This window comes from Calonectris borealis, chromosome 1 (genome assembly GCF_964195595.1).
Source record: "Calonectris borealis chromosome 1, bCalBor7.hap1.2, whole genome shotgun sequence".
Classification (NCBI taxonomy): Eukaryota; Metazoa; Chordata; class Aves; order Procellariiformes; family Procellariidae; genus Calonectris; species Calonectris borealis.
In genome coordinates this window covers 148,560,582-148,574,045 of record NC_134312.1, presented here as the reverse complement: position 1 = coordinate 148,574,045, position 13,464 = coordinate 148,560,582, and the positions used below count along the sequence as shown (strand labels likewise).

General features: G+C 44.4%; 1 protein-coding gene across 1 annotated transcript in view; it reads right to left on the bottom strand.

The window, feature by feature from the left end:
• Window positions 1–13,464, bottom strand: part of NPAS2 (neuronal PAS domain protein 2) — a 54,088-nt gene that overhangs the window by 20,729 nt on the left and 19,895 nt on the right. The window contains exons 7-10 of the mRNA XM_075135851.1: window positions 5,004–5,122; window positions 2,836–2,918; window positions 1,835–1,941; window positions 481–628 (exon numbers count right to left, since the gene is read on the bottom strand). Coding sequence (XP_074991952.1) covers window positions 481–628; window positions 1,835–1,941; window positions 2,836–2,918; window positions 5,004–5,122 — 457 coding nt within the window. The remainder of the gene's footprint in view (window positions 1–480; window positions 629–1,834; window positions 1,942–2,835; window positions 2,919–5,003; window positions 5,123–13,464) is intronic.

Below are 13,464 nucleotides of genomic sequence, written 5' to 3'. Positions count from 1 at the left end.
CACTTAAGTCAAATGTTACTGAATAACATTTGAGAGACTGTTTTCATTTTCAGTTTTTGCTCTGTACCTGTCTTCTTGAAGTCAAAAAGTATATTAAAAAAGTGTATATAAAGGTCAAGTTCACATCCTACAACCACTTTATAACTTCATTGGAAAGCTTCCACACGTCTCTTTAAAAGCAACGTAAGGATTAGAGGAAGTGAATAGTTAAGGGATCTGTCTATTTCCTATTTTTGCACAAAATGGAAAAATGCAACAGTTCATCTGCCCCTAAACTCATGATTGACAAATCAAGCTTAGCATAAAGTAAGGTTTAGTCTGATCATTTTTTAATAATGAATGTATTTCCTTCAGGAAGTTCAGGCTTCATTTTTGTTACATAAAAGACATCATGTTTCTAAGAGAAAATGTTGGCAGTCATGAGGATGCCCTTATCTTACTGTCCTTTATGTCCCCGCCGGTTGATAGGAGTTCCCATACCTTACCACCATGTGTGTGCACACAATGAACTCTGGCTTGGAGTTCCACTGGTGGTAGGTGATATAGTAATGGGTCTGGAGCCAGATCCACTGCTGTCCTTTGGTCAGAAACCGATAGCAGCACGACTTCCCCTTGCCAAACTGCATCACTGTCAGCAGAAAACACACACAGCTTGTAGCGCAAATTCCGATGTGAAAATGACACGAAATGTGAAGAGCGACAAAAATATCTGTGGCCCCATCAATTCCCAAGGGAGACGGGAGTCTAAGCACCTTTCGAGCTTAGTGGTCCTGTCAGGTGCGTGATAGAGCAAATATCATAAAGATCGGTAGGTATCTTCTTCTGACATTTTGAACGGTACATTCCTACACAGTACAATTAACCTTAACTTTGGACGCTAATGTATTAATGCTAAGTCTGCTACAACTTAAACACAGATCTTACCCTGGTTTATGTGCTGATCACATACTGCTTAATTAGGCATCTGGGATTAATTTCTAAGAGTCATCATCTTAAGTTCTATAGCAGAAAAGTACAGGACAAAATGCTTTAAAAGATTAATATTCTCTGCAGAAAGAAGTGAGTACAGGAGATAACATTGTGCAAAGACAAAAATCATTTGAAACTGAAAGAAAATTCCCAGACTGACAAGAATTCAAAGTGCAGTAAACTGGGGTGTATTCAAGGTTTTAAAGATTCGCTAACAAAATGAGTCTCTACTTTTTTCCCCCAGTGATTTCAAGGGGTCCCCAAATATGCACATATTTAGCCTTTCTGTATTTTAATGTCAATATACAAAAACTAATGTTGACGGGATATTTTCAGAACACCCAGAGGTGGTAAGCTGAGATGTTCCAGCCAGTTCTGTAAGCAAAAATTTGAAAAGCATTGCCTCATTTTCTTTACTTAGTGAAAGAGTTTTTCAATTAAATCTTAATAGAATATATTTACATAATCACAGGTAATCCCAAATACACGGTGAACAACATTAGGGTAGATAATCCGCCAGAATTTGAGAAAATAGGATCTCTGAGATTGCTTGAACTATTCCTGTGTATTCTTTACTAGTAGAGCAGGTGTCTGATCTGGTGTATTTTATCCATTCAGTGAGTCTCACTGACTGCTTCTGAGGATACAGAAGGTAAAATTGTATTTTTCAGAGCTTGATAAGTCTGGCCCAGACGCCAATCAGCTGCGGTGCCCCCAATCTGCTATAAATCCACTAAGACATACAGGCGTGAGGCAAGGGTCAAACCTCACCTTCCAAGTTTAAACCAATTTTAATTGAAACTACATTTCACTGAAAAGAGGTGTCCCAGTGACTCCACAGGAACCTGGGCTATGCGATACTTACAGTGTTCATGGCACCTTGCTAGCAGCTCTAGGTCATCTATATGGTAATAGTCGTAGCCAGAAGTACCCAGCACTTCAAAAGGCAAGTATCCTATAATCGGCGGTGCTCTGCGGTTAGGCACAATATGAGTGAATTCATAAACCACGAAAGAAACAGCAGTTCTGCATGTTGACATGGATATGCAAAAAGCCCAGATCTGCTCTCGCTCATCGGTGTACAGTCACCCTCCCCAGGGGACCAGATCCTGACTTTCCCCCGCCTTGCGCCTGGGGTGCCTGGCTGGGCACGGCACCTTCCCCCCAGGACAAGGTCATGACAACCCCATCTTTCCAGGGAAATTGTGGTTGTGGAAAGCAACTCAGCTTCTCAGGGACCTTCACACAAGAACCTGCTGTGAGGGAGCCGTTCCCTGGCTGTTCCTTGGTCAGGGGCTCTGCTGCGGCTCCTGCAATCCCTGCACGGGGAGAAACACATGGCGAGGTGGTAGGAGGCCATCATCTGCTGGGACTAAGGGGGGTAGGAGGGGAGATCATCTGTGCCGCTTCCCTCTGGGTGTCTGCAGAGCTCGTCCGTGGCGTGCTGAGGCAGTTGCTTTGTACCTTTGCCAGCATGGTTGCCTCAGGCCAGCGCAGACTTTCCCTCTGCAACTCGGTGGGAATTGCACACGCACAATCAATGGCTGGCTTTGGAAAGAATGATTTCCGCAGCTGTGTAACAATTAGATGATTTTACCGTGTGACAAACTTTGGTCCATTGATATTTTTAAAGCAAACAAGAATAAGCTAATCACAAATTCGGCCTGAGAAACAGAGTAGCTTTGTTTTAAAAGACTGATAAAAATAAATGCAGGGTAAAATAATAACGATCATCTTTTGTAGGAATTTCAGTGGTTGCCCTCCTGTTTAGATGTGAAATGTAACACTAACTGAGAGAATTGCACTTATGAAAATAGCAGTAGACAAGCACCGAACACAACCAGGAGTGCTTTTCTTGTCACGAACCTGTGATCCAGGAATAAAAATTTCCACTCCAGACTGTGTCTTGATGTGAATTCCTCTAGAGGTTCTTCCACGACGCACATCTCCTGTATGGTGAAGAAACCGACTTACTGAGAGTTGCGGCTTCACCCCTCTGCTTCATCTAGCTTTTGTTAGTTGTAAATACATCGTGCGTAAGAGGAGAAAACAGGGTTAACAGGTTTTCTGGCAATTCCAGAGAGCGACCTATTGTATTTATCAATGCCAACATTTTTGCAGGAGTTGGGGAGAAGAATTTGTGATGCACACGGACTTAAGAGCCATGACTGTTCCTTGGGGTGCCAAAGTTTTTACGGCTTTGAAGCAGTGGCCGGGGTGTGAGAGCTGTGCTCCCCACAGCCCTGAGGAGCAACGCCCCTTCCCAGCATCCAGCCTGTGCTTGGTCCCACCTGGGTTTGCCACGTCTTTCCTCGCTCTCTTTGTGTAACTAAAGATACCCACCACCCTCGCCCGGCCCTTTTGGACGTCTGCCCTCCAAGCACTCTTTGAGCAAGGGGGACACTCTCCTTCCCACTCCATAGCTGGGGGCACTACACGCTGTGGAGGGGTAAATGCCTTTTCAGGCAGGCAGCCCGCGCGGGGCCCGTCAGGCTCCCAGCCCGCTCGCCGCTCCCCTCTGCCAACCTCTCCTCTCCCAATGGAGGTTTGCAGGGGCAACTCCAGCTCCACGAGCTGTCAGCCTGGAGACCCCTGGATTTGCCAGCATCAGCGCTCAGGGTTCGGTGGCATCCAGGGTTACCGTGTCTCCCATGTCTTTCCTGCAGGAGGGTCTCCATTGTCACTGGTGAGGACAACCTGACCGCTGGCCCCCAATGCTGCTGTCCCCCTGCTCCCTGGTGCCACGTCCCCCCGTGCAAGCGACACCCTCTCATCGTCTCCTCTGCCACTTTCTCTCTCTGCTGTCACTCTCAGGGAGAGAAGTCTTTCAAGCCACAATGTTTTAAACCCTCTGGGGACCAGAGGAAAAGCTGAGGTGTGCTGCCATCAAGCATTTCTTTGATACATATCAATACTCACAAAGTTGATTAAAGCTGCTGACAGTACACTGGCAAAAGGCTTCACGCATACCTTAAATTCCTCTCTCCCCTCCTCCAGTTTACACCAAAAGCCATGCTGATGCCAAGAACATACCCTAAAATTCAAGGTGCAACATGCAAACATTGCTGTGTGCAACCAAAATGCTGATTCTGCTTTGCTTAGCCAGTCAGGTAAATATTTTTGCCTTCATTTTAGAGGAGGAAGTCAAAACCGGGGGTTAAATGAGTCACCCAGGTGAACCGAAGAGCTCGGTGCTCAGGGTTTCCTGGCAGCTAACACCTTCTCCCCCCTTGCACTGGGCAGCTCATTGCCATGTGCAGCCCATTTCGTTTCCCTGTTTATTTTGAGATGTTAGTAACCCAAAGACAAGGGAATTTCCTTTCACGGTTCCCAGAGAACTTTAACTCCAGCCTCTACTGCTAATATGGTTACTGTGGTTAAGAGTTAGGGGAAGTGTCCTCTCTCGCTTACCCAGAAGGGCCTCTACTTGCCTGCCGGGGCCACGAATCAGTCGAGAGTGCCCTGCAGGTCCCTGAGCAGTAATGAAGCCAGGCCAAGGGAGCAGTGGTTTCATACGGGCTAGGTCTCTATCAGACTTTTTAATCTCTTAACCTCTGAGGACAGGACGCCTGCTGCAGTAGCTCACATTTGTTAATTAGGGAACCACAGTACCAGGCACAAGGTTGGTGGTCTATCCTTATTTCCAGAAGCAATTATCTTACTACTAGGATTTGGGAGGAGGAAAACTAGCAGCAGTCACCTGAAGACACCGAGGGGCACAAATGAAAGCCTTGGTGGCCATCTGTACACTGTCCCATTGCAGGAACAGAAAGCAGCAACAAAGAACCCAATTTCAAAGTGACTTCGCAATTCCTAATGCAACGAGAGTTTCCATTTCCCGTGCAAGGGGGCAGAAGTGACACCGCTTCTGCAGATCCTGGCTCGCACTGATAATCCTCTTCACTGGATTTTTATGCATGAAATATGATATCTGTAATCCATTCAATTAGCAAAATTAAGAAATTTGCCCGTCACCCTGTCTGAAAGTATTTTGAGAAGTTCTGAAATGAATGGGATCCAGGGTATGCACTTACCTTTAAAAACTGAGGCGTTGCCAAACGAACAGTCGCAACGAAGCAGACCTGCTTTCCCGGGGATGTTCTGTAAGCCCTTGGGACAGCCTCATCAAAGCCATTGCAAGTGGAGTTAGGCACTAGGTAGGGTAAAAACCGGGACCCAGAGTCATGCCTCATATGAGATTTGCTGAATATTTTGCACACTTGAAGCGTACTAATACTAATTTTATTCAGAGAAGTGCTCTAAAAGCTTTTAAAGCTGATATGCATATATTTAAATCCAAGTCAGTCATGTTGGGCAGAAAGACATCAGAGCTTAACTTCAAGTATGAATCTTATAGGTTAATCCTGATAAAAATAAGGCCAAACCTTATTACAGAGCATAAACCAGCTTTCTGGAAAGTAACCCCATGCATCCAATTGCTCTTTTTCACCACTCGCAAGAAAAAAATATATGCTGCAGCATGCCTAGCGCGCTAACTTCCACGGGGCAGTGAAAAAAAGCGTTGGCAAGGGAGGTAGCTGAAGAGAGTTCGTCAAGTCATCAGCAGCAAAACAGCGGGGCTCACAGCCAGCGAGCCTTCATCGAGCTAGCAAGAGGCTGCGTGTGATTCTCGGCTGCTGAAGTGCACCTTCCCTTTCTGCATCTAAAGAGGACCATCCCCAGCACGCTCAAGTTCTTCTCAAGTTTTAAAGAAGAGCAGAGAGGACCCCCATGTATGGCACTGGCTTCCAGAGCAGGGCATTTCTGGTGAGTCTGCAGATGGCCTGCTGTCTCCTGAAACACCGGGCAGAAGGAAAAACTGGATGCGATGTGGCTACAGATTTTGTGCATGGTTTTTTATTTGTGTCTTTCATGATTGCATGGCTCTTGTGTTGCTTTGAGGGCCCACTAGCACCTCCTGCCACAGAGATGCGTTGCCAAAAGAACGTGTTGCCTTAAGCTAGCCCACAGTCCCATGTTAGAATGACATAATGCAAATTCTTCATCCAAATTCGAGCTGTTTAGAGATGGTAATCCTGCTCCCACAGCAGTGAAAGAAAACCGTATGCTAAGCTGCAGTGGGAACTGGCCCCATGGGCTCTTGCCCTGCCCAGCCGACTGTCTCCCATGGGGGCAGAGAAGGTCCCATCTAGCAGCCAGAGTTCCCCAAGATGGGTTACTCTAATGCTGATAGGGATTAATGCTAATATGAAACTATCTTTTCTTACCATTAGGCCCCTATACCCAACTTCATGAAGTTTCCTACAGTTTGTCCTTCTGCACAGGACAAAGCAAGGGTAACTATGTCCATTCCTGTGAAAATGAAGAGTTTTGGATCTATTTGGGGAGGAGATAACTAGCAATTTTTATTCTGGGGTGCTTCTGCACTGGGCTTTAGTTCACTAGCATAAATTGTAGAGATGGAAGAAGTCTCAGCTTATCACATATGGTTTTGGAACCCAGTTCAACCTATTAAAAACCTTAGAATAATGATACATAGCTGATAACAAGGATAACAGGATATGAGACAGAAAAATAAGTACTCTGAGGAGAATTCACACCTGTGATTAACTGGTTTAGGCCACTGTGTGCACAATATATATTGCGCCAAAAAGGGAAGGAAAGATTCCTCATCTGAGAAGGCAATGCAGATGTGAACACCGGAGAGATTACAGCCCTCTCTTGCAGTTGAGTCTGGAGGGCATGGCTGGCTGGCTATTAAGATAAAAAATATGGGCAAAATTCTCCTTTCACCAGTAAGGCACACTTGCTCTGGGGACTTCCTAGGAATATGTATTCCCATTCTGCTCCTGGGCATATGTGCATATACAAGGGCTTCTATGGGATTATTAATACAAGAAGCGGAAAAAAAGAAGAAAGAGTTAGGAGCTACAGGAAACAGGAGAAGCCTGAGTAAAGAGTTATTGATTCTTCTCTGATATGATTATTTTGTGCAAGTCTGTCGATTTCTGTAGTTAGTCAGTCCTGTTTAAAAATTAATTGCTATAAACCCACATTAAGGGCATTGTAAAAAGTTACTTCCAAGCTTATTATGTAATATGTTGTCACAGTTGAAGTCAATGGGCCTGTTTCTCTCTGTAATAGCCAAGTTCAGTAGTTCAAGTATCATCAGGCTAAGATATGAAAATAAGATAAGCATATTCAGCCTCCGAAGAACAGGTATGATAAGTTAACCTAGTTAGTTAACCCATGAAGCCCATGGCAAATGACACCAGTTGCAGAAGAAAGTGGAGACCGAGTGGAGACCGCACCAAAGAGAGCGGACGGCTTTTTTATGTCAGCTGTTTGATGTAAACAGCCATAAGCCTGAGATGTACTCCCAGAAGACAGCAGAATACATCCCTGAATATGGCATTTACAAAACAGGATTATATTTCCAAGAGGCAAATGCTAGAAGGGTAATAATTATTATGTATAGGACAGCTATGTAGTAAATTTGGGATTTCATCACAACATTTGGGAATGTTGAACTCAGTGGCAGTGAATGAATAAGTCCAAGGAGATGAGATAGAGCTGGCCTGGCTGAAAGTCACCTAGTCTTTGAACAGCTACTGTGCCATCTCCATACTCAGCTGCCCTTCACAAAGCCCAAAGCACTAAAAGCCTCGATGATGCAGGCGGGTAGTCACCACCTTGAAATGTACATCTTGATCTGAAAATAACAACTACAATAACTGAAAGAAAAAAATCCCACATTTCTTTCTTAATTACTTTGCTGCCTGACTTATTTTTTTGGTATTTGTTCTTTCCACAGTCTATCTGCACGGCCTGTTTTGCTCTGCTCTTGCAGCTGGTCAGCAAATTTCAACTTTTTTTGTTGATAAATTTTAAAGTGTAGTTAAAAAAAGAGATCATTACGTGAATTTAAAAAAAAAAATCCTGGTATAATCTTTTAAGCATGCCTTCTGAAAAATCATACTTTATAATTCTCCAAGTCTCTTTAAAAGAAACACACAACATCTTGAAGTAGCAAAGTTCAGCAGCGAACTTTCTGAGAGCACCACAGAAAAGTAGTGGAATGGAATATATAGGATGAAGTCTGAGTCTATGATGATATTAACATTTATAAGTCAAATACAGGTCTTGGAGTGCTTTTATCAGAAGGCGCCTGATGAAAATGTTAAGCTGGCTATAAACAGGTGGGCTCGGGTAAATGAGGGCATGTGTGTTTCATAATTAAATGATCTAGACGAAATATCCTGAGCAGGGAATTAGAAGGTCGTTTGACATAATCAGAAGGGTGAAACAGTTGTCTCGTATATATCAGTTAGCTGATGCTCCTTAGCATGAATTTTAATAGTTTTTCCGGTTACCTATCAGACCTGCTGCTCCTAGAGCTACCACAAAATTCTTTTGTAGAAGAAGTATTAAATTACTTGCAAGTATCATATAAGAAGACAGAAAGAAACTGATTTGCCTATATCCAGGGTTGTTTGTTGCTGTTGTTTGGTTTCTTTTTTAAAAAAAGACCCAGACTCTAAGGAAAAGATGTTAAAAATAAGTAATATGTATAAGGAACCAAGCCCTTAACTACCACAGACAAAAAGATTTTTATCCTTAGGGATACAAATCATGCCACATGAAATGAATGAAAACATGTTTAAAAAAACGCAGATGCCACATTATTCAGTTAATAATAGTACAGCAGTCAGTTGCTCGGTCATCTTATTTTAACTTAGGATGTTTATAACATATTCTTCCTATTACAGCAAACCTCTCATTTATGCAATTTGAAAGAAGAAATCCCTCCTTCCAATTTTGTCAGTAGATGTTAATGTTTAAAGAACCAGTCTTAGTGACTGTCAAACAAACTGAACAGTGATTTCAAAAAACACAAGCCAAACAGACCAGAATAAAATCAAGATTCATATAAAGTTTCATATAAATAAATTCAGACCACAGATAAACAGAATATTCAGCAATTAATATATATAATGAAGAAATCTAAAGTGCTAGTGGCAAGCCGGACTGCAATCAGTAGCTTCGAGTGAGTAACAGTGACAGTGTCCGTACATCACTTGTCTACTTTGATCTCCTCTCTCCTCTTTCCTCCTCTTGTTTCTCCCCTCGCCATCCGCTGTTGATATGAGTCCCAAGTAAATGGTGCCTTTTTTCTTAAGTGCCCATAGAGAGCCCGGCATAAGCGCTGCAGAGTGCTAGCTGCAGCTTGTACAATATTGTTAACAGTAAATAATAATATGCGGCTATCGGTTCTGATCAAAACATTCATTTCAGTTTGAGTTATTCTTGTTATCAGATGTTTCTGCATATGCTTATGGAGGCTCAAGATCAATGTATCTCCTGTATAAAACTGTTTATTTCTCTTAAAAAGGAATTCAGATTGAATTAATTGTTCTGGGAGTGAAAAGATTTTTTTCTCCCCAGCATAATAATTTTCTTGATGGTTATTCTTATCTCTAAGAGATATATCAGCTAACGGTAGAGTATCTGCTATTATTAGCATCCAGTAACCAGATACTTCCTGAGTTTCCATGTAATTGGGAACAAAAATGCACAATTTTAAATTCCACTCTAATATTTAATTATATTACTCAATCAGGAACTCTTTTCACATAATGGTTATGTCCTCCTTTAAGAGGAAAACTTCAGGCATTTTGGATGAAAGGATGGATCTGCTACTTTAAAGATGCTAGTGGTCCTTTTTTATATTGGTGAACACTTCGAAAGGCAGGACTCTGGTGTTGTCCCTTTCAGGAGTTTTTAAGCAAGTATGTTACCTCAGAAATAGGATACCAAAGCCAATATTTGGTTATATAATTAGGAGAGATCTTTTTCTGTTTACAAACGTACAAACAATTTTCACAGGAGGGATAAATTCAGCCTGCTTTATCTTTTCTTATCAGAGTGAGCTATTAAGCTGCTTTGTAAAATAATTTATTCTCACTTAATTTGACATTGTATACTGGGAGCTAAGCATTTCCTTGGATTTTTTGGAGGGTTATCTTTATCACTTGCCTCCCACCTCAGCCCTCAGGCAAAACTGGATGGGAGCCACTGCATTATGCATTGGTGGTGCTGACATGACTCTGCCCCTTATCAGGTACTACTGGTCAACAGGTACAGTGATGGCACTCAGCTCCCTCAGATATTTGCATATATTCATCTCTCATGTTAAAATCTGGACTACAGGACCAGAACCTGAAATATAGAAAATATTGGAAAGAGTTCCTATTTGCAAATTAAAAAAAAAACCCTTTTGCTCCGAGAACAAGTAGGCATTTCTCATAGAAGCGAAGAGGGAACTCCACCTTCCTCTTCTGAGTGGCCCATGGGCCACCTCCCCTCCTCTCAAGGGACTACTGAGTCTTTACGTCAGGTTACAGTCCTGCTTTTCTCATTGAAGCTTAATTAATGATGATTATATAATCCTCCCAAATGGAAAATCAAATCTCTTGTATTTGATTTAGCACAGCCAGTGACTCATGCAGTCACTCCGCACAGCTCGCATTGCTGTTTCGCTGGTCAGCCGCTCTCGCTTGGGTACAGCTAATTCGAGGGCGGTTCGCTCTTGTGCAGGCGGCTCATGTCACATCCCTGGTGTAGCTACAGCTGCAGAAATGTCCTTGCAGCAGGGGTTACAGAGTATGGCCTCCCGCACACCAGCCCACGCGTGGACCCTCCTGCTAACCCTGGCACTGGGCTGTGCAGCTCCTCTAGCCTCCAGCTACAGGTGAGCCCTAGGAGCTCTAGGGACGGTGATCTTCTGAAAGACTGAACACATGCTGTGAGCTAAGTGAACTTTCCTGGGTGATTTGTGGGGGTTGCACATGCATCTCCCTGCCCCTTCTGGGATGGGGGAAAGGTGCCAGTGACTGCTCCTCTGGGGGAGTAGCATGGGTTCGACGTAGGGTGTGCGTGATCTGGCTCCCTGATGGCAATCCTGGTGACAAGTCATCTTGGTAGATATCAGGTATTTGTTCTGCTTTAGCAGAAAAAAAAATCTTTTTGTCATCTCAGTGTTATAGTACAACAGCCTTTAAAGCCCCAGAACACCCACTGAAGTTAGGGAGAGCAGCTAAGCCCCTAACTGGCTTTCTAAGCTTCAGTCCTTCAAATTAATCCATTCAAACCTATGCCTTTATGATGTTCTCAGCCATAAGTTACAATGCGATTACGGAGAAGGTACAAGGGAGGAGGGAGAGGGGCAAGGTCACTGGAATCCCAGCACGCATGACCCCCTTCCCCAAGCACCACCATTATATAAGCAATGAACAATAATAAAATGAACCTAAGAAGATGATAATTCAAGGGAGGTTATGTAGAAGGTTCTGTGGAAATAGAATAAAGCTAGTGACATTTCTGTTCAAGAGGGCAAAAAAGGACCTACCAGTTCTTCGAAACATTAGTGAAGGTTAAGTGAGAAAGAAAGGTGCAAGATTCTTTAGGACTGTCACTGCCACGACCCTACATTAATGAGAACGGAATAGTTAAGTATCCTGATGGGATACAGCCGGCCCAGGAATAAAAGAGCTTCACCGGCCACAGGGGCTCTGGCGTCCCTGCGGCAGGAACGCGCAGGCAGGGCAGACTCAGAGTATGCTCAGCAACCCATTGGAAACAAAGCTAGGATTTGGCGTCGGGCGGCTAAAAAGGAATGGCAGAGATTTGTATTTAGAGAAGAACATCCTTTATCAGTCTCCCATGTGTAAAAACATGCTCACACTTCCACTGCTGTGAAAAGCTACAGGGAAAAGCATTCTTGAATACATTCATAAGGAACATCTCCTGCTAATTAGGCTTAATTTGCAATTTCTGCCTTTCTCCCCCCACAGTATGCTCAGCTAACTCCTTTCTTATCTTTAGCTTAGCCTCCTTCCTCCACAAACACCTCCGAAAAGCAGGATTTGGGGCCAACTGATCCTACGCACGTAGGACGAGTGCTGCCCTGCGAGTGATACGTCTCTCCCCCACCACCCTGCCCACGGCTGTCTTTCTCGCCCACTTGGCCTCACACCTGGAGGGGGGCTGGCTGGAGAACAAGTATTTATTTAATGGGAGGAAGAAGAGAGCAATTACTGGCAGGGCCGGCAGGTGACAGCCCCGGGGTGCGTGGGCTGGGGGCGGACGGTGCCCGATAACAGGGCGCCCTGGGGTGTGGGGGGCCAGGCAGAGGTGGGAACAGCTGCGCCCATCAGATCCTCAAAGGTGTCCATGCCGCAAGTTCCCATCCAAAGCACAGCTGCTTGCCCCCAGCCCCGGGGCTGGAAAGCTGCATTCATACGGTGCTTGCTTGAGCTGATGTCCCCCGTGCCTTGCCCAGGGTGCAGCCGGCTGACGCAAGAAGCCCGGTGGAGCTAACGACAGCCGCTTCGGAGGTCTGTGCCCTCCTCTGGCTGCTCGCTCTGTCCTTGCCCCAAGGTTATCGGCTCCCAAGCAAACAGTTCGCTGCTGCTACATCGCGAGTCCCGTGCACTTGCTTCTTTGCTGGGAGGTGGTTTTGTGGCTGGATTAGGAGCCAGGCTGGCAGGGGGGAGAGGGGGCGGGCAGAGGGGGCCATGGGGGCAACCCCCAGCCAAGGGGGGAGCAGTGCTGGGGACGCTTGTGTCTTGCACTGGTGAAGCAAGTATTTCCACCAGGCTCTGCACTGAACTGGGGAAACTAGTCAAGATGGGCAAGCTGCCGTCCTGCGATGGGGAGAGGGGAAGGGGGCCAGGAGGCACCATCTCACAGAGCGAGGGCAAGGGCCGTCCCCTCCCTATCCACTGGAGGGTCAGACTGCAGCAGAGACAGGAAGAAATTGGAAGAGACAAAATAAAGTGGAAGATTTAGAGAAAGAAAGAAAAAAATAATAAAAATATTAAAGTAGAAAGCACATGTCCTATTTGAAAGCTATAAGCTGGGGTCTTTAGAAAACAATCTGGTGTCTTCTGAAATCAATATGTTCCCATTTAGTTTATATGCATTAAGCTAGGGAAGATATTTGTAATACAAGTTTTATCTTTTTTCTGAGAAATAGCCACTGATACAAATGCTGGGATATGAAACCCTAATGGGTAAGAGGGCAGTATTAAGGTCACGCGAAAATAAAAGGCTGAAAATCCTTGAAGAAAATGGATCAGAAATTCCCCTGGTAGAAATGTATCCTTATGAGTCAGCACCTGAAATCCGGTTTCTGCTCTAGAAAACAGAACAGCTTGGTGCGTGCGTCTGTCAGGCAGCCGCATTTCGCTTCATTCAAACTAGAAAGCATACAGGCAGTTACATTTTTTTATACAAATAAAGCCTCAAATCAGATGGCACCAAACAAGAAATACATATCTCCATCCTGCACGTAGGTTTCTATTCTAGTCATGTGGAGCAAGAGCAGAAAGTTAAACGGGGACAGGGACATTTTTTTCACAGTGTGGTGTGCAGTTTTTGGAAAGCACGGTGGGGAATTTTTTGCTGAGGATGACCTATTTGGAACAATACCAGCAACTTTGGAAATGCCACTCTGGAGTTCAATCAGGCAAG